The 24326-nt window shown below is 38.4% G+C and overlaps 2 protein-coding genes across 2 annotated transcripts in view; both read right to left on the bottom strand.

Moving 5' to 3' along the window:
• chmp7 (charged multivesicular body protein 7) overlaps window positions 1-2007 on the bottom strand; it is a 35726-nt gene extending 33719 nt beyond the window's left edge. The window contains exon 1 of the mRNA XM_073819566.1: window positions 1754-2007. The gene's annotated coding sequence lies outside the window, so the exon portion shown is untranslated. The remainder of the gene's footprint in view (window positions 1-1753) is intronic.
• Window positions 2008-8882: 6875 nt separating this feature from the next.
• LOC141287028 (sodium- and chloride-dependent GABA transporter 2-like) lies at window positions 8883-23064 on the bottom strand. The gene is made up of 14 exons (XM_073819163.1): window positions 22917-23064; window positions 21774-21908; window positions 19368-19508; window positions 19187-19274; window positions 18369-18501; window positions 18060-18194; window positions 13306-13409; window positions 12976-13100; window positions 12730-12842; window positions 11576-11713; window positions 10579-10681; window positions 10377-10477; window positions 9103-9273; window positions 8883-9023 (listed from the first exon to the last, which is right to left on the bottom strand). Exons 1-14 carry the CDS (start codon window positions 23053-23055, stop codon window positions 8883-8885), a joined length of 1767 nt encoding a protein of 588 aa, XP_073675264.1. The 5' UTR covers window positions 23056-23064.
• Window positions 23065-24326: the final 1262 nt, after the last annotated feature.

Below are 24326 nucleotides of genomic sequence, written 5' to 3'. Positions count from 1 at the left end.
AAACTTTTGAAAGGCAGTGTATGTTGTTAAATGTGACTCAGACAAAAACATAAAATCCATTCAGCTTTAAGCCATTTAATGTAATATTCATTACATTTGGACAACAATTATCTGGGCAGGTATTGCAGTAATGATGGAAAGAAATGCTATGCCACAAAATAAAGTTTGAATACATTGGTTCATAAATATCACAGAAAATGTAATACTTCAATAAGTAAATCTGCTAGTGTCCATGCTAAAATGAAACTCGTCCTTGGCTGACTTTAGTTCATTTTTGGAAGCTCTTCGAGAAGGTGATTCCTCTTCTGATCCTTCACCAAAATCAGATCTTGTCACCCAGCTGAGGAAAGGGAAGCACAGATGACTTTAGCTGCTTCATGGAGTATTTAGTCATTTGCAGGTTGCTTTGTTTGGGAGACACAATCTTCGGAAGTCTTACATTTTGTCTTTGACTGGCTTGAAAGCTTTCATATTTCTTTATATTCCTTTTGTTTTGTTCTACTATATAAGTGACCACCTCATTCGGTTCATCTTCGATGTTGTGCTCCACCCATGGAGTCAGAGACCATGGCTCATTGTATTTCTCCATTCTCGTTGACCTTCTTGTGGAAAAAGCATTTTTCCGGAGAAAATGTTCACCGTGAGACACAATTTTTGGAAGACGTATTAAGGGTTTTTCATATTCTTCCTTTAGTTTCTTTAAAGGACATGTGTTCTTCTGGAGCTCCTCTGCGCAAGATGAACACTTCTGGGGGTCCTCAGAAGAAATGTTTGTCTGGAGCTCAGACGCACTCGTTTGAAGTTCCTCTATATTATACTCATTTCTCTGGAGCATGTTTTCATCCTTCTGAAGGAACTTCTCTGTGTTCTGGGGAAAGTATTGGTTCTGAGGCACACTTCCTCGAAGATCATCATTTTTGACCAACAGACGCTGACAGTATGGCGAGCTGAGATTTGTGTCTTCCTTAACTTGGGTCCCGCAGTTGTTACTGAACCAAAGATACGATAAACCTTTGACTTCGCAAGGACCGTAAGAAGAAGAGGGACAGAAGAGTTTGTCCGGACAGGTCCACTGTTTTCTGTTACCGAGCCTCTTTTTGTTTACGTTCGGCGATTTGGTAGGGGGTGCGTTTATTCCTCTCATCTTTGTCAAATATCTTAATCGTGAGCTACATTCATGGCTCACGATCTACATCGGCAATTCAACCAATAATAGCGATATAAACCATACCGTGTTGTGATATCGCTTTGAAACGGCCGACTCCTCAAGTGCGAGGAATATTTAAAAGTAAACAAGTTTATGTAAATTGTGAATTAAACATACTCCTGTGACATTGCATAAATGTTACTGCGCCACTGTGGTTCCTGTATCATGTATGTTAGCAACATTAACAGTTTATTATTAATTTAACGAAGAATGTGTTAACTCGGTTAACTTGTCGATGTTTCTTAAATACATAACTGTACTTGAGAAAAATATAACAATGTTCAATGTTAAATTCTGTAAATTTTATGACAAAATGTTTTTAATTTGTAGTGAGATAACATTCGCCTCAAATCAAGCGCCATGTGAATTAATTATATTGTCCTTTTTAATATTTACAGCACGAAATAAACAAAATATTGTGTAAATAATGCAAAAGGACAATAGTGCACACACATTTTGTACATGCTGTTCTTTTCTAACCAGTTGTAATGTCACGATATATCAATACATATCTAAATGTTGTTAAAAAAAATGTAACAAACTTACCTTGATCCTCATCAACAGCACATCCTCTGAGTCTGATTCAGATGTATCCAAGTCATCCAAAGTACCATGCTGTGCCACTTCTGCTGTCCCTGTTTCTCTTTTTTTGAAGCTCCGCGGCTTTAATCATGCTTGAGCCATCATCAGTTACAATGCGTAGTACTGGAATGTCCTATTCATTCAAGGTGCTTTCTGGCTATTGTTTCTCCATTATATGGATGGCAAATGCGATGCAAATTTAGCAAAGCATGCTGTGAATGGTTCGAAGGCCAATGGCAAAAGCACGCAGAGATACCCAAAAATGAAGCTGTCAAACCTTTTTTGCTCCATCCGTCTACACCCAGTCTATGGTCTACACATATAGTGACTTTGCGGCTCTCTCTCAGCATTTCTTTCACACGCCGAGTTGCGGTTTGCATTTCTAGGGCAATCAAGTAATTAATTCGTGCAGCGTTGGGAGTAATGAATCTTCGGTCTAGAGCAGCATTAAACCACAGTTTGTGGTGTTGAAATTAAGTTGTTTATGGTATTTGCTTTTTCCTGTTTCTGAACTGAATTCGAAATAGCTCCAAACAGGACTCTGTCGTTTCCTACCGGCAGCCATCATTTATGTCTGTCTTCTTTATCTATCAGTTAACTAATCTCGCTGTCAGCCTCAGTTGCATCATCATTCACCATCTACAGGTGATGCACAAATAAATCAGCCTGTTGGTTTAAACTAAACAGATAAACGTCAGATTTTCCGTAGTGGGATGAACGCTTATTAATTTTGAAAACGATTGTTTATTTTTGGCAATTATTATTTTATTTTAGTTAGTTTTTTAATAGCTGTTGCTAGTTTCGTTTAGTTTTAGTATTTCAGTTATTATGAATTTTAAATTTTATTTCAGTTTACAAAAATGTTTTTTAACCAATAGTTTTCGTCTTATGCCGCGTTCCAGACAACCCGTAACCAGTGTTTTTCCAAACTTCTACCAGTGAAAGTGCACTGGAACGGCAGTCAAACCCGTGACTTCCCACTCGTGAACTTGTACTAGATCTATGTACTCAATGTACTTTGTCACAACCACGGGGGTCATTCCCCATTCCAGCACACTCCCTGTGCTGGGTCACGAATTGGTGTGTGTGGGCTGCATATACCATCTCTGAAACCCCTGACTGTTACGAATTCCCACGCAGCATCCCTGTTCCACCTTCTCTCCTATGTTCTCTGTCATCCTCTGTCCTGCTGCCACTGCATCCTGCCAGACCCTGCTCGGCCTGTTGACCCTCTGGCTCCACCATGGCTCACAGCTTCCTCATTTCCATTGTGGCCCAGCAGTCCACCAGCTCCGCCGGGCTTCCTCATCCCTATGGTTCCACCTTGAGCGGTCGAACCATAGGTATGTGCCTCATTCGTCTGAGCCATCTGCTCTGCCTTGGTCCTTTGGACCCTTTCCGTCACCCTGGCTTTGTGGCTCTCTGTCTCCACCCTGCGCTCCATTACCACCAGCTCTGTCTCTGTCAGTCAGCCCACTGATGTCATCAGCCCTTCCTTTAACATGGCTCCTCCCTTTGCTACTGATCTTTGATGATCCAGATTTAACCATAATAAGCTAAATTTGTTCATTGTTCTTTTTTTTTTCTTTTTTTTTTTTTGCTGAAGAATGTTGAACCTTCTTGTCCTGCATTCTACTGTACAGATATGAATTTACTTTTTCTTTAGCCTGAGGCTTATTCATTACACTTTTTGATGTGAAAGGACTTTTACATTAAGTAAGTAACATAAAAGTAATGCAAAAGTAATGTAACCCATTACTTTACATAAAAAGTGATGTAATTACGCGTGACATCAGAGAGAGGTTCAAATAATGTCTATATAAGATCTGTCAGTGCAGAACCACTTTTAGAAGTCTACTGGACGTGCAAATCTGGTTCAGTATCTAAACGTCTAACGGGGACATTTTTTTGTACATCTGTTGGCATTCAACTCTAGTCCAATATCTGAACCTCTAACGGGGACCCCCTTGGAAGTCTTATGGATGTACAAAACTGGTTCAACATCTGAACGTCTCACTAGGATTCTCTTGGATGTCTTAAGGATATATAAACTTTTAGTAATAATTCTCATCCAGAACACATACAGCGTGGAAAATAAGTATTTGACACATCAGCATTTTTATCAGTAAGTGTAGCCATCAAGCCAAATATTGTATTCATACAAAGAAATCAGAACATTTAAGTATACAAGTTAAGTCATAATAAATAAAGTGAAATGACACAGGGAATAAGTATTGAACACATGAAGATAACAAGGTGCAAAATGACATAAAAAGCCAGGAGATGACCTGAAATCTGTCAGTATTGAGAGAGAAACCCTGCCCCCTACCAGTACTAATTGATATCAGCTGCTTTAGTCCTAATTGATGGCCTATAAAGGCTTCTCATTACCCAGAAGGCACACAGGAAAGACTTCATGATGGGTAAAAGCAAAGAACTCTCAAAATCTTCGTAATCTTATTGTTGAAAAGTATTTTGATAGGAATGGTTATAGGTGCATTTCCAGAATGCTGAATGTTCCTGTGAGCACTGTGGGGGCCATTATCCGGAAATGGAAAGAGCATCAGTTCACCATAAACCGGCCACGATCAGGTGCTCAACGTAAGATCCCTGTCCGAGGAGTCCAAAGAATAATCAGGAGAGTTCTCCAAGAGCCAAGAACCACTCGGGCAGAACTTCAGGAAGACCTTGCATCAGCAGGTACTGTTGTTTCAAATAAACTATAAGCAATGCACTGAACCGCCATGACATCCATGCACGCTCATCACACAAGACTCCATTGCTGAACAAAAAGCATGTTGAAGCTCGGTTAAAGTTTGTGGATTATTGGGAGACTATAGTATGGTCAGATGAAAGCAAAATTGAACTTTTTGACAGTCATTCTACACATCATGTTTGGAGAAGAAATGGCACTGCCCACTACCCCAAGAACACCATACCAACAGTTAAGTTTGGGGGCGGAAGCATCATGGTTTGGGGCTGCTTTTCAGCAATGGAGAAATGTACCGGGATATTCTGGATAAAAATCTGCTGCCATCTACCAGAAAGTTGAAAATGAAAGGAGGATGGACATTTCAGCAAGACAATAATCCCAAACACAAGGCCAAGGAAACAATGAAGTGGTTTCAAAGAAAGAAAATCAAGTTGCTTGAATGGCCCAGTCAATCACCTGACCTAAATCAGGTGGAGAGAACTGAAGATCAAAGTTCATAAAAGAGGCCCAAGGAACCTTCAAGATTTAAAGACCGTTTGTGTGGAAGAGTGGGCCAGAATCAGTCCTGAGCAATGCAGACCACTGCTCTCTCCATACAAGAGGCGTCTAGAAGCTGTAATCACCAACAAAGGCTTTTCTACAAAGTATTAAATAAGGTGTGTTCAATACTTATTCCCTGTGTCGTTTCACTTTATTTATTATGACTCAACTTGTATACTTAAATGTTCTGATTTCTTTGTATGAATTCAATATTTGGCTTGATGGCTATATCTGGTGGAAATTTTGTGTCAATTCCCCACTTAGAAATACCCTTACTGATAAAAATGCTGATGTGTCAAATACTTTTTTCCCAGCTGTATGTGTGTTGTGCTCTTCTCCCTGTAACGCACATCTACTGGCCCCTCTGTCAAGTTGACAGATGACATCACACTAAGCCTTATTCAGAAAAAGAAAGTCGGCTTAACAACAGAAGGTTGAAAAGCTAGCTGTATTGTCTGATGGAGTCACAACAACCTGGCGTTGAACACGCTCAAAACAGTGAAGATAATCTAGGTCTAGGACATCAGAAGGAACAGCTCAGCACTCACCCTACTCACCATCATGGACAGCACTGTAAGTGGAGACATTCAGGTTCTTGGGCACCACCATGAAGTGGGACATTCACATAACCTCCATTGTGAAAAAGGCCCAGCTAAGGTTATACTTCCTTCGCCAGCTGAGGAAGTTCAACCTGCCACACTGATCTACGGTGCAGTCACTGAATGTGCACTCATAACTACCTCAGCTACCAAATCAGACCTTAGGAGATTGCAGGGCAGTCTGGACTGCTGAGCAAATCACAGGTATGACCCTCCCCACTGTCCAAGAACTGTACTAATCCAGAGTGAGTAAAAGGGCTGGCAAAATCACTCTGGACCCCTCACACCCAGCACACTCCCTATTCAAACTGTTGCTGGGCTCTGAGCACCAGAATGGCCGAGCATTTTTTCCTTCAGGCAATCAATCACTTGAACAGTTTTACAATAGACAACACTTTATTACAGTGTATATATAACACACATTATTTACATTTACATGCATTTGTACTTAATATATTGTGTATTATTATGTTTTTTATTTATTTTGCTTTAAATATTTATGTATATATTGTAATGCACTTATTTTTTATTATTTTTTTATTATCTGTATCTCATCTTGTCACTGTCATTCTGTTTGTGGAAGCTTCTGTCACCAAAACATATTCATCACATGTGTAAACATACCTGGCAGTTTACTTCTGTTTCTAGCCTAAATGTCAACACCCTTCATTAATTCCCATGGAGTCCACCTGAATATTCCCAAAATTGTGCAACCCTATGTAATTATTTATTTATGTAAGACCCGGATTATAGAAGACATGAACCAAGCAGAAGTGTAATGCTGCAAGATGTAGGTGTGAAGATTACAGAGGGATGGTGCCACACGAAGAAAGAGTGTAAAGATGATTTAATAAGGCCAACAGGTAAATCAAACAATATACATCAACGGAAAAACCACATAAAAATGACAACAGGATTCTCTAACCGACCGATAACGGAACAAACAGACAGACTTAAATAGTGGAGGATAACAGGGATCAGGTGCGGGACAAATGAACTGGGGATTGCAAACAGGTGTGGGGCAAATCAAAGATGGTGGGAAGCAATACAAAGGATCGGGGGACTTAAATGGTGCCCCCATTTTTGAATCTTCGAAATGCAGTTTAAATGCAGCTTCAAATGGCTGTAAACGATCCCAGCCGACGAAGAAGGGTCTTGCCTACCGAAAAGTTCAGTCATTTTCTTAGAAAAATATATTTTTATATACCTTTTAAGACCTGAAACTCGTCCAGCATTAGGGCTTGTAGTGCGCGTTCCTGACTCCGTGTACTCACGTCGAAAGAACACGCGTGACGTATGCGAAACTACAGACCCAGTGTTTACAAAGCGAACTTGAGAAGAGAGAAGTGCAACGCAATCAAACACTCTTTAGCAACAAGGTACAACATAAAGTACAACGATGTTGGACGACTTTGAAGCTGGAGGAGCACATGAGATGGAGTTTTTCACCGTTTCCTACCTTTTTGAGCCGGGATACATAGACGATGAACTCTTGTCAGAGAGAGAAAACTGAGATGGCCACGGCGACACAAGCCTCGGGCAGACCGCGTTCAAACGAGACGAGATGGCGGTGCAAGTGTGGAAAATGCCAGCCATTTCCAACGGAGCAGGAATCTCAGTGCTGTCACGACTGGACAACATCTGTTCCACTGTTACAAACAATCGGAGTCAGGGGATGGGACTGCTTCAAGCATTCGCTGCGTTACGGAGCACAGTGGACAGAGTAACTTACGTGGAGTCGACACTTCAAGCCCTAGTGCTGGACGAGTTTCAGTGCTTAAAAGGTATGTAAAAATATATTTTTTTAAGAAAATGACCGAACGTTTCGGTAGACAAGACCCTTCTTCGTCGGCTGGGATTTGTTTACAGCCATTTGAAGCCGCATTTAAACTGCATTTAAACGGCATTTTGAAGATTCAAAAATCGGGGCACCATTTAAGTCCATTATATGGAGAAATTTCCAGATATGTTTATCTTAAAAAATATAATTTCTTGACGACTGAAGAAAAAAAGAAATATCAGAAATATATATATCTTGGATGACAAGGGGTGAGTAAATTATCTGTAAATTGTTGTTCTGAAAGTGAACTACTCCTTTAAGTAATCTCTTATCATTTCTTTATTTCTGTGTTTCTTTTATTAGATTTGATGGAAAATAACCGATGACTTTTGTATGAGGCATTTGTGTTTATTTCCAGTGTAGCGGACTTTGAGTTTAACTATTAGAATGTATTTATATCAGCTTGTAAATATGTTAATATTTTGCAGAAAAACTCATTAAACATTAAGTAATCTCTTGTCATTTTAAACTAATGATGTGGCTTGGTCAGTAATAAAAACATTTTTAAAAAGGCGTCTTATGAATGTTCACTTTTTGGACGTCATTACTGCACACTTAAAAGACGTCTAAAGCAGACGTGGCAAAAACTTTCATTCTGGCTTCTCAGTGGACGTCTTCTGAACGTAAAACAAAGATGTCAAAATGACGTCTTTTGTATGTCTTTGCTTGGTGGGTAGTTTTTTTTTTTTTTTTTTTTTTTTAGGGAGTAACACAATATTGTAACACATTACTTTCAAAAGTAACTTTCCCTAACAGTACTAACAACAGCTTTCAGATGTCATATTTGAGGTTGATGAATGATAGCTGAGTGTTTGGATGTCCTGCCTGATGTATTGTATTAAAACATTGATCAGTCGTTAACGATCTGTCCATCACGGACTGCATGACTTCACCACTTCCTGTGAATTTTTTTTGCAACTAAGCGGCTAATAAAATTTTGGTTGACCAAGCCTTTTCTTGCCCACTAACTTATAGGCGGCTATTAGGGGGCAGCCCTATGCAACACAATAACAATTAATATTGTAGTAATGAAATATTGGTCTGGCTGTTACCAAAGCTCTCTCTATTTCATTGTAGATCACATTGTGTTGAGAGATCTAAGTGCAGCACATTTAATGAATAAATAATCACAAGGATACCTCAGGAACAAGACACAAAACAAGAACTAAGACTATGATCAAGAACTTATACCAACTAGCTCCAAATGGACAAAAACTGACAGGGCTAAATACAGATAGGCAAACTCGAAAAACACGTAACAGGTGAGAATAAAGAGGAAATGACAATGGGAAACAGGAAACTGGCCTTGTTTCTGAAGGTTGCTAAAGAATCCTTCATGATTATTTATCTGAATAGTAATGAGTAATAAAACTATTGACTATAAATACAGTCATTTTTCTTTCAGTGTCCATTTTCATGTTCATCCGTGTCTGTCCTAACTAAGTCATCCATCTCTGCTGTGAAAGCAGTTTCCTTTATTTCAGCTCTTTGTTTACGGGTGATGGGAAGCTCTGTATCAGGACTACACAGGAGACGCCAACGCTGTTAAGACGCAAAAACACAGGGAAACGACAGTTAGATGGACTGAAACTTGACTGGATGAACGTCTTGTCCTCCTCACCTGTTTCAGACTCCCTTTCCCAGCTAACAGTTGACCCAGTGCCCATCCAGGCACCAGTACAATAGAGGACAGGGCCAGTCCCCAACCTAGTGCATATGCCCAGTCTGGATACACATACCAGCGGTTAAAAGTGAAGGGTGTGTACTCCACCATAGAATAAACAAAAAACACCTGAGAATGGACAGAAGAGAAAGAAAAAAGAGAGAAAAGTATGCATAATGAGTTCAACTGAGGTGGTTACGTTAATGAAATGTCTCAGATATTCACAACCAAATACTGTATTATCCATGAAAGCATTAATTCACTTCCAGAACAAAAATGTAAAGATAATTTAATTACCCCATTGTCTTCCAAGATGTTCATGTTTTTCTTTCTTCAGTCATAAAGAAATTATGTTTTTTGAGGAAAACCTTTCAGGATTTTTTTTTTTTATGTATAGTGGACTTCTATGGTGCTTGCGAGTTTGAACTTTCAAAATGCAGCTTCAAAGGGCTCTAAACGATCCCAGCCGATCAGCATTGGTTGGAACGACATAATTTTATTGTAAACAGACTCTTCGTTAACTTTGATTCGCTGTACAACAAAGAAAATTGACTTTTATTTTCTACAGGGAACTGAATTCTAGTGATGATTATATTTTTCTACTGTAATATGTTAGTGAAAGGAGACTGCTGGAGAGCCACATCATTTTTGTCAAAGTGTTACATGTGGCTCGCGAGCCATAGGTTCCCGACCACTGCTATTAACACTTATTTTTAGTTTCAACAGCTTGACACAGCGAAAAAAAAATGCACTGAGCAACAAAAAGCATGCTTAACAGATGAAAGGATATTAACATTACGACAAAGATAACACATTTTAAAGTTGGAGGAGAAAATGAGATGGGAGTTTTTCGACATACCCTAACTGTGTTGGACCGGAGTGCACAGAGTGTGCATGCACATTGCAGAGCTAGAGTGAGATGAGCATTTACATGAGCAAGTGTATAGATTGTACATTTATTAGAAAATAACCAATTTATTTTGCTAGATAAGCTTCTTCTTCCTTGGCTGGGATCATTTAGAAGCTCAAATTTTGGAAGCTCGATCTCGCAGGCACCATAGTCCACTATGGACAACATTCCTCAAAAATTTCCTCAAATAACATAATTTCTTTATGACTGAAGAAAAAAAAAAAAGACATGAACATCTTGGATGACAAGGGGGTGAGTAAATTATCTGTAAATTTTTGTTGTGGAAGTAAACTAATTCTTTAAGAAATACAAAGACACTGACCAGGGACACAAGAGGAGTCAAGTATTTCCAGCACAGCATGAACATGTGGTTGGGTCGTGATTTTGTCATGTCTTCAATGATGTCAAACATCCTCTCAGCTCCTGTGGTGAGTATATGAATAAGCTTTACTGGCTTTCCAGAATTGACACTGCATTTGGTGGATTTATATTATGTTACAATTTGTAGCCTGTGTGTGACTCACCAAAAATCCAACCCATGGCCAGAGACTCAAACACAGACAGGAACAGTACACAGGCTCCATTACAGACATAGTAGTCAAACAACTGGAATACATACATCCCCCCCTGCAGGTCACAATGCAGCATTACAACCAGGGACAAATTATGTTGTTGTGGATTGAGGATCTGCATTTTTTTTCCTTTATTTGCATATTTTAATTTATTACCACCACAACATTATTATTACAAGAACAGCTCTTTGGCATTAACTAAACTCAAGGTTTTGTGGTGGTGATAATATAAAAACACAAATAAAGGAATAAAATTGCACAGATCCTCAATCTTACAGCTCTTATAATTTTTAGAAGTGTAAATAGGCTTGTTTGTTAAATTGATTGATTTTTACAGTTTCACTTTAATATTAAGTCTTTATAGGTTTAGTTAATTTTTAAGATTGATCACTCATTTACAGGTTTACTGTTCACTTTAACATTAGGCCTTTCTACTATAGGTTCAGTTCTTTTTTCAATGATAACTGTCACAATCGCCAGCTGGAGTGCTCTAGAACTCCATTAGAGGGCACTCCAGGCAAGACTGTCTGTTATCATCTGGACTTTATTTCCCATGATCGCTCACCTGACACTGATCACACAGCCAACCACTTCCTGTTCCCTCGCTATATAAACTTCCTGTTCACACACGCAGTGCGAAGTCTTGTTTTGCCCAAGCTGACATTAGTGTGCATTTCCCATTGTCATTGTTTGGATTTTCTGTGTAGTACCCTGGACTGTTTATCTCGTTATTGATTCCTTGCCGCCTGCCCCGACCTATCACCTGTCTTATAACACTGATTCCTGCCTTTCCTCAATTATACCTGTCTGCTGGCGATTGACCTGGATTGTACAACTCTGATTACTATCTTTAAAAAAGCTGCACTTGGATCCTCATTCTGCTGTCCCCTTGTTACAATAACTAATTTTGCTCATTTTACTCTCCTCACACTAAACAGTATCCTCTGACCTCTGTAACCATGATGAATTGGGCCACGAAGCAGGTGAGACAGAGGAGCAGGAGGGACATTTCTCGCCGTCCTGGTCTGCGCAGAATCGTGGGGAACAGGTCCATCACTGACGTCATGATGGCTTCCATTAAAACAAACTTCAGAACAAAAGTTAGATAGATTAGTTGTGGAACAACATGAAGGTGAGTAAATGATGACAGAATTTTTTATTGTTTGGTGCAGTATCCCGTCAACACTTAGAAAGCTAACACCAAAAGATCCCAGATGAATTTGGAGCTACTGTTGTATTTACACTCCACAAACCTGAAAATTACTCCAAATAAAATATTTGCAGTTCATGAACCCTGCTTTTTCCCCAATAATATTCTTTGGTCCAGTTTCCTTTGGTTTATGCTCTACACATATTTTAATTTACATACACTATTTTATGCTACAGTGAAACAACCTTCCAGGTCATGGACACTCTGAATGCACTTTTGTATTTACTGTTAACATTTTTATTAGTGCTGTCAAATGATTACAAAATAACTAATTAATCACACTTTTTTAATAAATCATGATTAATCCCACAACATTAAAATTTTTAAATATATATTTTATGTTGCTGTAATTTCACAATCAATATTCAAATTGAGATAAAGACATAAAGAAGATTTTTAATACGTGTTGAATTTTTTTTTTATGACTGAATGTGAATATCACTGACACCAATGTTACTGATGTGTCTAGGAAATTGTCATTTTATTTCTAATATTTAAATGTTATAGCCATTCAGCATTACAGTATAATTGTGCGCTATCAATTTTAACTCTTATTAGACTTTATAATGACAACAACCGAATTTAATTAAACTTAAAATAATTGTAACATAAACCCATTGTTTACCTGTGCCCTTCAACAAGTAGGAAATATAGAGAAATTGAATAAAGTTATCAAACACTAAAAACTAAATTAAATGTAGAAGAAAAATTAAAGCTACTTGAAGAAGGCCATGTCAAAATGATTGCCTGAGGTAATTGACAGCATGTCACAGGTATGGTGTAAAGATATTAGGTTGAAAATACACCAGATTATTTGGTAACATTCAGAGAACATGCAAATTAGTGCATATATATGATTTGGTATAACAACTCATTTGTCAGTTTTTACTCACCTGTGTATATAGCCCCAGCAAAATAATCATAATGAAGAAACAAACAGCCCACAACTGAGGGAAAGGCATCATAGCTACCGCCTGTGGATATGCTATAAAAGCTAGTCCTGGACCTGACAAAGACAATGCGGGATCTGATATTGAGCAATCATTATTCTTAATCATTACTTTAATACAGTCTCTATTATCAAATTTCTCTTATAATACTGCTAATGTTTTCATGAAATTTCATGAATACTGTATTACCTGATTCTGCCACCTCTGCAATGGGGACGCCCTGCTCTTGGGCCATGAAGCCCAAGACTGAGAACACAGCAAAGCCAGCCACCAAACTGGTGCAACTGTTCAGAAGGCAAAGCCACAAGCTGTCCCTGATAGACATTGATTATGAAAATACAAAATGTCATTCATTGTCTAACATTTGCTGGCCGAGCATCACATGAAGCAGTATACTGTACATTTATTACAATAACATTTTGCTAATAGAACATAACAAATAGTTAATACTTTCTTTGTACAGTTAACTCATTCATGTGTTTATTCTTTTTTTATTTCACTGAAAGCACCAATGCTAACCTGTAGCAGTTGTTGTTGTATTTATTGTAGCTGGCTAAAACAGTGAGAATGCCAAGAGACACACTGTAGGAAAATAAGATCTGAGCTCCAGCCTCCAACCAAACCTACACACAGAAATTTCAATATAATAATACTTTGTAAATAGAAATATTTATTTATACAACAGTTCTTTCTGGTCCTCAAATCTGGCAGGTATCATGGCGGATGCCCAAATCCAGTATTATATTATAAATATTATCGTTTTTTTGCCACAGAATGTAGTTTTAAAAGGTTTTCATGTGAGAATATACTTGTTTATAGTTCAAATATGTAGTTTGATGTCTATTTGAAAATTTGCATTGACGTTTTCTGACATGTAAGCTTCAGATCATCAGCGGCTGAGATGTCTGTTGTTTATTAAATATTCAATAAATATTTTATATAAATAATAATAGTAGTATTTATTAACATATTTTATGTAATGTTCTGCCTGAGATTCCCTGGGATCACCACTGGATGGTGCAATTTCAACCCCAGTTGCAGTTGAACCCCACTTCTCGTTTGTTAGAGAATTGCACACCTGCATTAAATCACTACTAATGGTCAAACAATCCATTGATGCCTACTGCCTTCGAGCTGCTTCAGGGGGCTACTATATTGACTAAACTGGACCTTCGCAATACAAATAATCTGGTCCGCATCTGTACTGGCGATGAATGAAAAACTGCTTTTAATACACCCACTGGCCATAATGAATATCAAGTCATGTCTTTTGGTTTGGTAAATGCACCTGCAGTGTTCCAGGCTTTGATTAATGATCAGAATATCATCCAAATATACAAATACAAATAAGTTTAGCATGTCCTTTAGCACAGTGGTTCTCAACTACAGTCCTCGGGCCCCACTGCTCTGTACATTTTGTATGTTTCTGAATCTGACAGACTCAGTTCAGTTCATGATTCTTTCTCCTAATGAGCTGATGATCTGAATCAGGTGTGTTAAATGAAGGAGACATACAAAATGTGCAGAGCAGTTGGCCCCGCAGACTGGAGTTGAGAACCACGGTGCTAAAAGACATGCTAAACTGATTTGTATTTGTATAGTTGAATGATATTCTTATCCTTTCCAAGGACCTCCAGGAAGATGTGCAGCATGTTCGCCTGGTCCTCCAGCAGCTCATGAGAAACCATTTCTTTATCAAAGTGGAGAAGAGTGAGTTTCATGTTCAAGATCCTATTTAAAGGTCATATCCAGATGGACCCTGCAAAGACCCAAGCAGTTAGAGATTGGCCTTAGCCCACCTCCAACAAACAGGTACAGCACTTTCTTTGCTTTTACAATTTCTATTGAAAGTTCAGTCCAATTGCTGCTCCACTTACAGCTCTCACTGGGAAGAATGTTAAAGGTTTCCAGTGGACAGAAGAGGCTGAAAAGGCTTTCTGTAAAATAAAAGACAGACACTTATTATCCCAGATCCTGAGCTGCCCTTCATAGTGGAGGTGGATGCTTCTGAGATATGACTGGGAGTTGTACTTTCATAGTATGACATAAGAGACAACAGATTGTACCCATGTGCCTTCTTTTCACATAAGCTCTCACTTGCTGAAAGAAATGATGACATCGGTAACAGGGAGTTATTTGCAATAATTAGCAATTCCAATCAAACTAGCATTGGACGAATGTGGTCACTGGTTGGAGGGAGCCAAACACTCCTTTGTGGTATGGATAGATCACAAGAATCTAGTCTATATCCAAGAGGCCAAGAGACTGTACTCTCGCCAGGCCCCATGGGCTTTATTCTGTAACTGTTTTGATTTAGTTCTTTCCTATGGACCAGGTTCAAAGAATCAAAAAACGGATGCTCTCTCCAGGCAGTTTGACCCACCCAACATGATTTCAACCCCTGTGACGATCATTCTCCCCTCTAGGATTGTAGCAGCAGTCAGATTGGGAATAGAGACCACAGTTAGACAGGCACAGCAGCAGGAGGCTGACCTAGGTAATGACTCTCCATGCCATCTCTTCATACCTAAAGCAGTACACTCTGATGTTTTTGGTGGCCGAAGATTGCTGAAGACATTAAAGCCTATGCTACTGCCTGCTCTATTTGTGCTCAACATAATATCACACTCAGATTGAAGGACCAGAAAGAACTGTTGTGTGTGTGTGTATATATATATATATATATATATACACACACACACACACACACACACACACACACACACACACACACAACAGTTCTTTCTTTATATATATATATATATATATATATATATATATATATATATATATATATATACACAGCGGGGAAAATAAGTATTTGACACATCAGCATTTTTATCAGTAAGGGTATTTCTAAGTGGGCTATTGACATCAAATTTCCAGCAGATGTAGCCATCAAGCCAAATATTGAATTCATAAAAAGAAATCAGAACCTATAAGTATACAAGTTGAGTCATAATAAATAAAGTGAAGTGACACAGGGAATAAGTATTGAACACATGAAGATAACAAAGTGCAAAATGACATAGAAAGCCAGGAGATTACCTGAAATCTGTCAGTATTAAGAGAGAAACCCTGCCCCCTATCAGTACTAATTGATATCAGCTGCTTTAGTCATAATTGATGGCCTATAAAGGCTTCTCATTACCCAGAAGGCACACAGGAAAGACTTCATGATGGGTAAAAGCAAAGAACTCTCTCAAGATCTTCGTAATCTTATCGTTGAAAAGCATTTTGATGGGAATGGTTATAGGTGCATTTCCAGAATGCTGAATGTTCCTGTGAGCACTGTGGGGGCCATTATCCGGAAATGGAAAGAGCATCAGTTCACCATAAACCGGCCACGATCAGGTGCTCCACGTAAGATCCCTGTCCGAGGAGTCCAAAGAATAATCAGGAGAGTTCTCCAAGAGCCAAGAACCACTCGGGCAGAACTTCAGGAAGACCTTGCATCAGCAGGTACTGTTGTTTCAAATAAACTATAAGCAATGCACTGAACCGCCATGACATCCATGCACGCTCATCACACAAGACTCCATTGCTGAACAAAAAGCATGTTGAGGCTCGGTTAAAATTTGTGGATTATTGGGAGACTATAGTATGGTCAGATGAAAGCAAAATTGAACTTTTTGGCAGTCATTCTACACACCATGTTTGGAGAAGAAATAGCACTGCCCACTACCCCAAGAACACCATACCAACAGTTAAGTTTGGGGGTGGAAGCATCATGGTTTGGGGCTGCTTTTCAGCAATGGGTACTGGCAGACTTCATATTATTGAAGGCAGGATGAATGGAGAAATGTACGGGGACATTCTGGATAAAAATCTGCTGCCATCTACCAGAAAGATGAAAATGAAAAGAGGATGGACATTTCAGCAAGCAAACAAATGCATCAGAGAGATAGTAGGAACATTAGGAGTGGCCAAATCAACAGTTTGGTGACTTCTGAGAAGAAAAAGAACACACTGGTGAGCTCAGCAACATAAAATGGCCGGGATGTTCACAAAAGACGACAGTATGGTGGATGAATGGATGATCCTCTCCTTGGTAATAAAACATTTTACAACATCCAGCCAAGTGAAGAATACTCTCCAGGAGGTAGGCATGTCACTGTCAAAGTCTACAATCAAGAGAAGACTTCACCAGAGCAAAATAGAGAGGGTTTACCACAAGGTGCAAACAAGGCCAGATTAGACTTTGTCAAAAAACATTTAAAAAAGCCAGACCACTTCTGGAAAAGCATTTTTGGACTGCTGAAATTAAAATCAACATGTACCAGATTGACGGGAAGAAAAAAGTATGGAGAAGGCTTGGAAAAGCTCATGATCCAAAGCCTACAACATCATCTGTGAACATGGTGGAGCAGTGTAATGGCATGAGCATGCATGGCTTCCAGTGGCACTGGGTTACCGGTGTTTAGTGATGATGTGACAGAAGACAGAAGCAGCTGGAAGAATTCTGAAGTGTACAGGGATATACTGTCTGCCCAGATTCAGGTAAATGGAGCAAAGTTGTTTGGGCGGCTCTTCATAGTACAAATGGACGATGACCTAAAACATACAGCAAAAGCAACCCAGGAGTTTTTAAAGGTAAAAAAGTGGAATATTCTGCAATGGCCAAGTCAATCTTCTGATTTCAAATTGATTGTGCATGCATTTCACTTGCTGAAGACAAAACTAAAGGCAGAAAGACCCATAAACCAACAACAACTGAAGTCAGCTGCAGTAAAGGCCTGGCAAAGCCACACAAAGGAGGAAACCCAGTCTATGGTGATGTCCATGAGTTCCAGACTTAAGACAGCCATTGCCTGCAAAGGATTCTCAACAAAATATTAAAACTGAACATTTTATTCATGATTATATTTATTTGTCCAATTACTTTTGAGCCCCTGAAAATGGGGGGTCTGTGTATAAAAATGGTTGTAATTCCTTAGCATTTTATGTTATATTTTTGTTCAACCCCTTGAATTAAATCTTAAAGTCTGGACTTCTATTTCATCTTGATTGTATCATTTTAAAACTATTCTAGTGGCATACAGAGCCGAAATTATGAAAAGTGTGTCAGTGTCCAAATATATATGGACCTGACTGTACATGTATGTTGTTAGTTACAGAAAATGGCATACTTTTTAATGTTAAAATGTAGTAAAATTACTAAAAATGATACATATTATGATATTTTAATTATTAAAAATGTAATCTACACATTGGTTTTAGGCTATATGTGGTCATGAGGTCACATTGTGATGGAGAGCAGATGGTGGGGTTACCTGTGGGTCAGAAAGTCGGGCTGGTTCAGGGTACAGGTAAAACACAACACCCTGCAGAGCTCCAGGAAGAGTCAACCCACGAATCAGCAGCACAAGCAGCATCACATAAGGAAAAGTGGCTGTGAAATACACCACCTACAGGCACAATACAAGATACAAGAAGTATCTGCATTAATTTGACCATACTTGTTCCCTTCTGCACAACTACACTTACATGTAAACCAATGTGAGCAATGTGACAAAATACAAATTTCTTACTAATAAATATGATTAGCATTTTTCAGAATGTAAAGTAACATAATTGCACACCTTGCCTGAAGATTTTACTCCTTTCCAGATGCAGAAATAACATATGATCCACATCGCAATAAGACACAGAAGAATCTCCCAGTTGATTTTACCAATCTCCTCAATCCCTCCAGAGAGAGACAGCACTCTGCGTCTGTAATGAGAGAGTCAGAAACAACATGCTTTTGTTTTGGTAACACTTCATAGTGATAGTCCACTGCTAACTATGAGTAACTTTGCAACTACTTATCTTTACTTATACGTGTGTCTTTAAAATATTGTTACTTTTTCAAACACGTAATGCCAGTTACTTTTTTTCCCATCTATTGACTGACAGCTCTCCTGTCCTCAAACTGCGAGAAATCAGTTAAGTGTAGATATGTAGTGTGCGTTGTGTGGACGTGATGCTTACTGTAGTTCTAGACTAAATGTCATCAAGCATTTACTCAACTCTTGTCTTTGTCGCTGACCTTCAATGATCCAGTTTAAACACACTAAAAATCAAAAATGACTTCAGATTAACATATTGTTTCATTTTTGTTATTGATGAGAAACTGTTACATTTTCTTCTCCTGCATCTTAGTCTTCATGCAATCTAGAATGGCACCACCTGAAAGGTTTGTTTGAGCTCATTGAATTATGAAAGGGCATTTTCGAAAAACACAAACAATCAAGCCCAGGCCACATGAGAAACAGTAATGCTAAAATAACTATGTAATGCAATTAGTTAATTTTGGGGAAAGTAGCACAGTATTGTTATGCATTACAATAACCAATAACTCTCCCCAACATTGGTTCACAATGTTCTTGAAAAACTCTGTATCACTGTAATTATTTACTCCCAGAACTCAGTAGCTGCAGGTGTTGAATTAATCAGCATTGTCCGGTTGAGGGTCAAATTCTTTGCGGCAAGATTTACACAGTTGTCTAAGAAAAAAAAGATTATAAGAGATTATAGATTTAGATTATAGATATTAAAGTTTATTTTATTGATTGATTGATTGATTTTTATTTTATCACCTGTATTCCAGGTGTTGTCACAACTGGCCCAGGGCAAATGTGAGCTGAAAGAGAAGATGAGGTAGAAAAGCGCCCAGGCCAGAATGATGATGTAATACATGCATGTGTATAGATTAATCAGTTGTCCTGTGTAGCCAATACCTGACAAAAGTAATAAATACAATACATAAATACAATGACTAGAAGAGAATCATAATCAGAATTTAAAGAGATAGTTCACCCCAAAATGAAAATTCAGTCATTAATTACTCACTCTCATGTCATTCCAAACCTGTAAGACCTTTGTTCATCTTTGGAACAAAAATTTAGATATTGTTGATGAAATCCAAGCGGTAGCTACACATCTTTTCTGAGAGAAGAGCTTTCTTACCTTGCATAGACAGCAATATAACTGAAATGCTCCCAGTCTCAAAAACATAGTAAGGACATTGTAAAAATAGTCCATGTGACATCAGTGATTCTCTTCTGATGCTTGGGCCCAAAGCCCCGCCTCCTTCTCAGTCGATGTGGCCGAGCGTGGACACGGAGCTGATTCGCATATTTATGTGTGCTGTGGAGGAGCTCGGCCTTGAGTGGCCGGCACCGGAAGAGCTCGCCTCTGGCCTCCTTGATGAATGGTTCCTGAAGGGAAAACGTTAGCCTCCTTCTCATCAGCGACCAGCCCCTTTCATGCCTGCTGTCCATGAAGAGCTCACTAAAGCTTGGCGGGTGCCATATTCGGCGCAAGTGAACCTTTCTACTGCCGCGACTCTCACCACTGTTGACTGCGCGGATGACAAGGGTTACTGCAAGCTCCCCCCTCTGGAAGAAGCGGCAGACTTTTGAGCCGCTAACATTGATCGACTTGAGGGCCCTGACATTGAAAATCGCTCTGCCTTTGGCCCTAGCGTCAGTCAAAAGAGTCGGTGAATTGCGAGCCCTGTCTGTCAGTGCTTCCTGTCTTGAGTTTGGGCCTAATGACTGTAAAGTCATTATCCAGCCGCGCAGTGGCTATGTACCAAGATTAGGTGCACTTTCTTAAGTGAAGTGCTCCTAATCTCAATTTGTTACCTGTATAAAAGACATCTGTCCACAGAAGCAATCAATCAGATGCCAAATTCTCCATCATTGCCAAGACCAAAGAGCTGTCCAAGAATGCCAGGGACAAGATTGTAGACCTACACAAGGCTGGAATGGGCTACAAGACCATCACCAAGCAGCTTGGTGGGAAGGTGACAACAGTTAGTGCAGTTAATTGCAAATAGAAGAAACACAAAATAACTGTCAGTTATAGGTCTGGGGCTCCATGCAAGATCTCACCTTGTGGAGTTTCAATGATCATGAGAACGGTGAGGAATCAGCCCAGAACTACACAGGAGGATCTTTCTCAAGACCCTTCTCAAGAAAGCACATGTACAGGCCTGTCTGAAGTTTGGCAATGAACATCTAAATGATTCAGAGGAGAACTGGGTAAAAGTGTTGTGGTCAGATGAGACCAAAATCAAGCTCTTTGGCATCAACTCAACTCGTCATGCTTGGAGGAGGAGGAATGCAGCCTATTGACCCCAAGAACACCATCCCCACCATCAAACATAGAGGTGGAAACATTATGCTTTGGGGGTGTTTTTCTACTGAGGGGGCCAGGACAACTGCACCGCATTGAAGGGACAATGGACGAGGCCATGTGCGGTCAGGACCAGGGCATTGAAGACAGCCATGACATTGAAAATAGGTCATGAAAAATGGCATAGAAATCCCATAGAAAATCTGTGGAAGGAGCTGAAGTTCGAGTTGCCAAACATCAGCCTCGAAACCTTTAATGACTTGGAGTAGATCTTAAAAAGGAGTGGGACAAAATACATCCAGAAATGCGTGCAAACCTAGTGGCCAACTACAAGAAACATCTGTGATTGCCAAAAATGGTTTTGCCACAAAGTCATGTTTTGCGATAAAGGTCAAATACTTATTTCACTCATTAAAATGCAAATCAATTTATAACTTTTTTGAAATGCATTTTTCAGTTTTTTTTTTTTTATCTATCTCTCACTGTTCAAATAAACCTACCATCAAACTTAAAGACTGATTATTTCTTTGTCAGTGGACTAACGTACTAAATCAGCAGGGGATCAAATACTTTTTTCCCTCACTGTATGCCAAGTCAGCAAGCTCTCGGATTTCATCATAAATAATGTAATTTGCATTCCGAAGATGAACAATAGTCTTTCGGCTTTGGAACGACATGAGGAATTTTCTTTTTTTGATGAATCTCTTTAACAAAGAAAAAAACCCAAAAGGAAATAGCTGATATAATGAATTAAATATCACTGTGATGTCTATAAAACTGCATGACAAAAGTGTTGCCATGCAATGAGATTAACAAGATGTAATTAAACATTTGTACAAATCTTTTTTTTTTTTGACTCTCACCCTCAGCTAGTGGACAGAGCCGATGCCAACATGTAATTCCCCCTTCCTGTGTGTATTGTCCCATAGCCATCTCTAGCAGGAACAGAGGCACCCCACAGATAATCACAAACACCAGGTAGGGTATCAGGAATGCGCCTGAGAACATACCAGTGCAAAAACACATTATTAAAGATGTCTTGAATTGCATATTTAAAAAAAAAAAAAAAGTTTTCTGAGGTCCACATTGAAATTGTTGATACGATTTTTAGGTAGCACTTTATTTGAAGGTGTCCATAATACAGAGTAATTACCTAGTTAAGTACTTAGTAGTAGACGATGTACCATGTAACTAAGTTATGGAACAGCCTGTAATTAGTTTGTAATTATGTAGATGTAATAGGCAGCTACTATTACACATATATGTAACAGACTGAGTCTACTTATGTTACCAAAAGATTGTTACATATGTGTTGCAGACTTTATACAATGTGATTAAAAATGTAAGTACACAGGCATATGCTACCTAAAATAAAGTGTATCAAGATTGTACTTAAGTGTACTTCATATGTATTTATACTGTATACCTTATCCAGCTGCACCTTAGTTTGATTTAACCCACCAGTACAAAGCTAAAATACATGTAATACATTTCTAATTACATTACAGAATATTACACAGGCATAAGCTACTTAAAATAAAGTGTATTAAGATTGTACTTAAGTGTACAAGTAGCTGTGTAACAGTAGCTGCCTATTACATCTACATAATTACAAACTGTAGTTACAGGAAGTTCCATAACTTAGTTACATGGTAAGTATACGGCTACTACTATTAAGTACTTAATTAAATGACAAATGGTAATTTGAGTGTGTTTTAGCCCTGTGATGGACTGGTCATGCTGGGATAGATAGGTTACCTGTGACCTTACATAGAACAAGCGGTTTGTAGAAGCAAAACAATATTTTATCACAGATTAGAGAATTTACATGGTTACATGTTGCAGCATTATGGTTAGACCAATCTTTCAATAAGTGTTTTTTTTAAAGCTTGTGTCCAAGTGTAACATTAAAAATGATTTAAAAATTATTTTATTATATCTCTTTGCTAACATGCACCAGTTATGTTCAGCAATGTACAGAAATCTATATTTAAGCTGTATCATACCTCCTCCATTCCTGTAGCAGAGGTAAGGAAACCTCCACACGTTACCCAGACCAACCACATTCCCAGCCACAGCCAGAAGAAACTCTGCTTTACTGCCCCAATACCCTCGCTCCTCTATTTGTCCTTCTAGTCTGTTCATTTCTTCACTCTGTTTCCAACACTTCTCTGATCCTGCTCTTTAGACTGCTGTAATTATATGTTGGAGGAGGATGAAAGGCATAATTTGATAAACAAACATGGGTGAGTCTAAAGTTGACAAAAAATTTACTGTTTAATAGCTTGGTGAACCTCAGGTAAAATATGCAATGCAAAGTTAATTAACTGAAAGGACAGAGGTTGTGTTAACCGAAAATTGTCCATCATTGACAGAATTTTTTTATCGGTGTCAGAAAGAGGCTCTCCGTCACTTTGACAGATTAAATTGAAGGTGATCTATTGTAATTTAACTGCAATTCTCACCCCTGTCCAGTTGGTGGCGAGTGTGGTCCAGTGTGGCAGTAGAGTATGGGATCCAAAACAAAAAAAACAAAATTATCACAAATTTTTGCTATGCGTTTGATTACGCACAGACGAGTACATAGTGTAAGCTACAGTGATCTATCAAGCCACATTACAGAGCCCCAAAACTGTATTTATATCTAATTAAATTAACAAAATTTTAAATCCGAGACTTTGTTTCATATCAAAAGTAGCACAGAACTAAGCCTATTGCGATTTATTGGAGAGGTGATTCATTCTATTCATTCTGTTTATTCATCAGCTGAAAACAGCATAGACCAAAAGATTGATTGGGATTTAAGAATTGATATTGGTTCTAAAAATGAGAATATTAAATTAAATGTATCACAAGAATAAATGCAATGAAATGTGTAATTATAATTAAAATATGAAATTAAAATGACGGGTAATAATAGATTATGACGGAATTTTTACGACCCGTCAAAATGACGAACAATGTTAAAGAATAATGCAACCTCTGATTTAAATAAGCAAAACTTACAGCCTACTTTGTCAATAGGAATATATTTACTATTCAAAATACTAATACTAATAATGTTTATGTCAACACCTAAATCTAAACATTCACATTCTACCTCTGTCTGTCCAAACTGAAAGTAACTGTAAATGCTTAGACACAGGCAGCTGTAAAAAGTCCAACTGTAGGGGGGTTTGTTTTCCTGACCTATATGTGTGCATTCTAAAATGTTTTGAGGCTCATAAATTGGATAACAATACATAGTGGTGTGAAAAAGTGTTGGCCCCCTTCCTGATTTATTTTTATTTTTTTTGCATGTTTGTCACACTTTAATGTTTCAGATCATCAAACAAATTTAAATATTAATCAAAGATAACACAAGTAAACACAACATGCAGTATTTGAATTAAGTTTTTTTTTTTTATTATGAAGGG

This window comes from Garra rufa, chromosome 15, assembly GCF_049309525.1.
Source record: "Garra rufa chromosome 15, GarRuf1.0, whole genome shotgun sequence".
Classification (NCBI taxonomy): Eukaryota; Metazoa; Chordata; class Actinopteri; order Cypriniformes; family Cyprinidae; genus Garra; species Garra rufa.
This window is presented reverse-complemented; position numbering and strand designations above follow the sequence as displayed.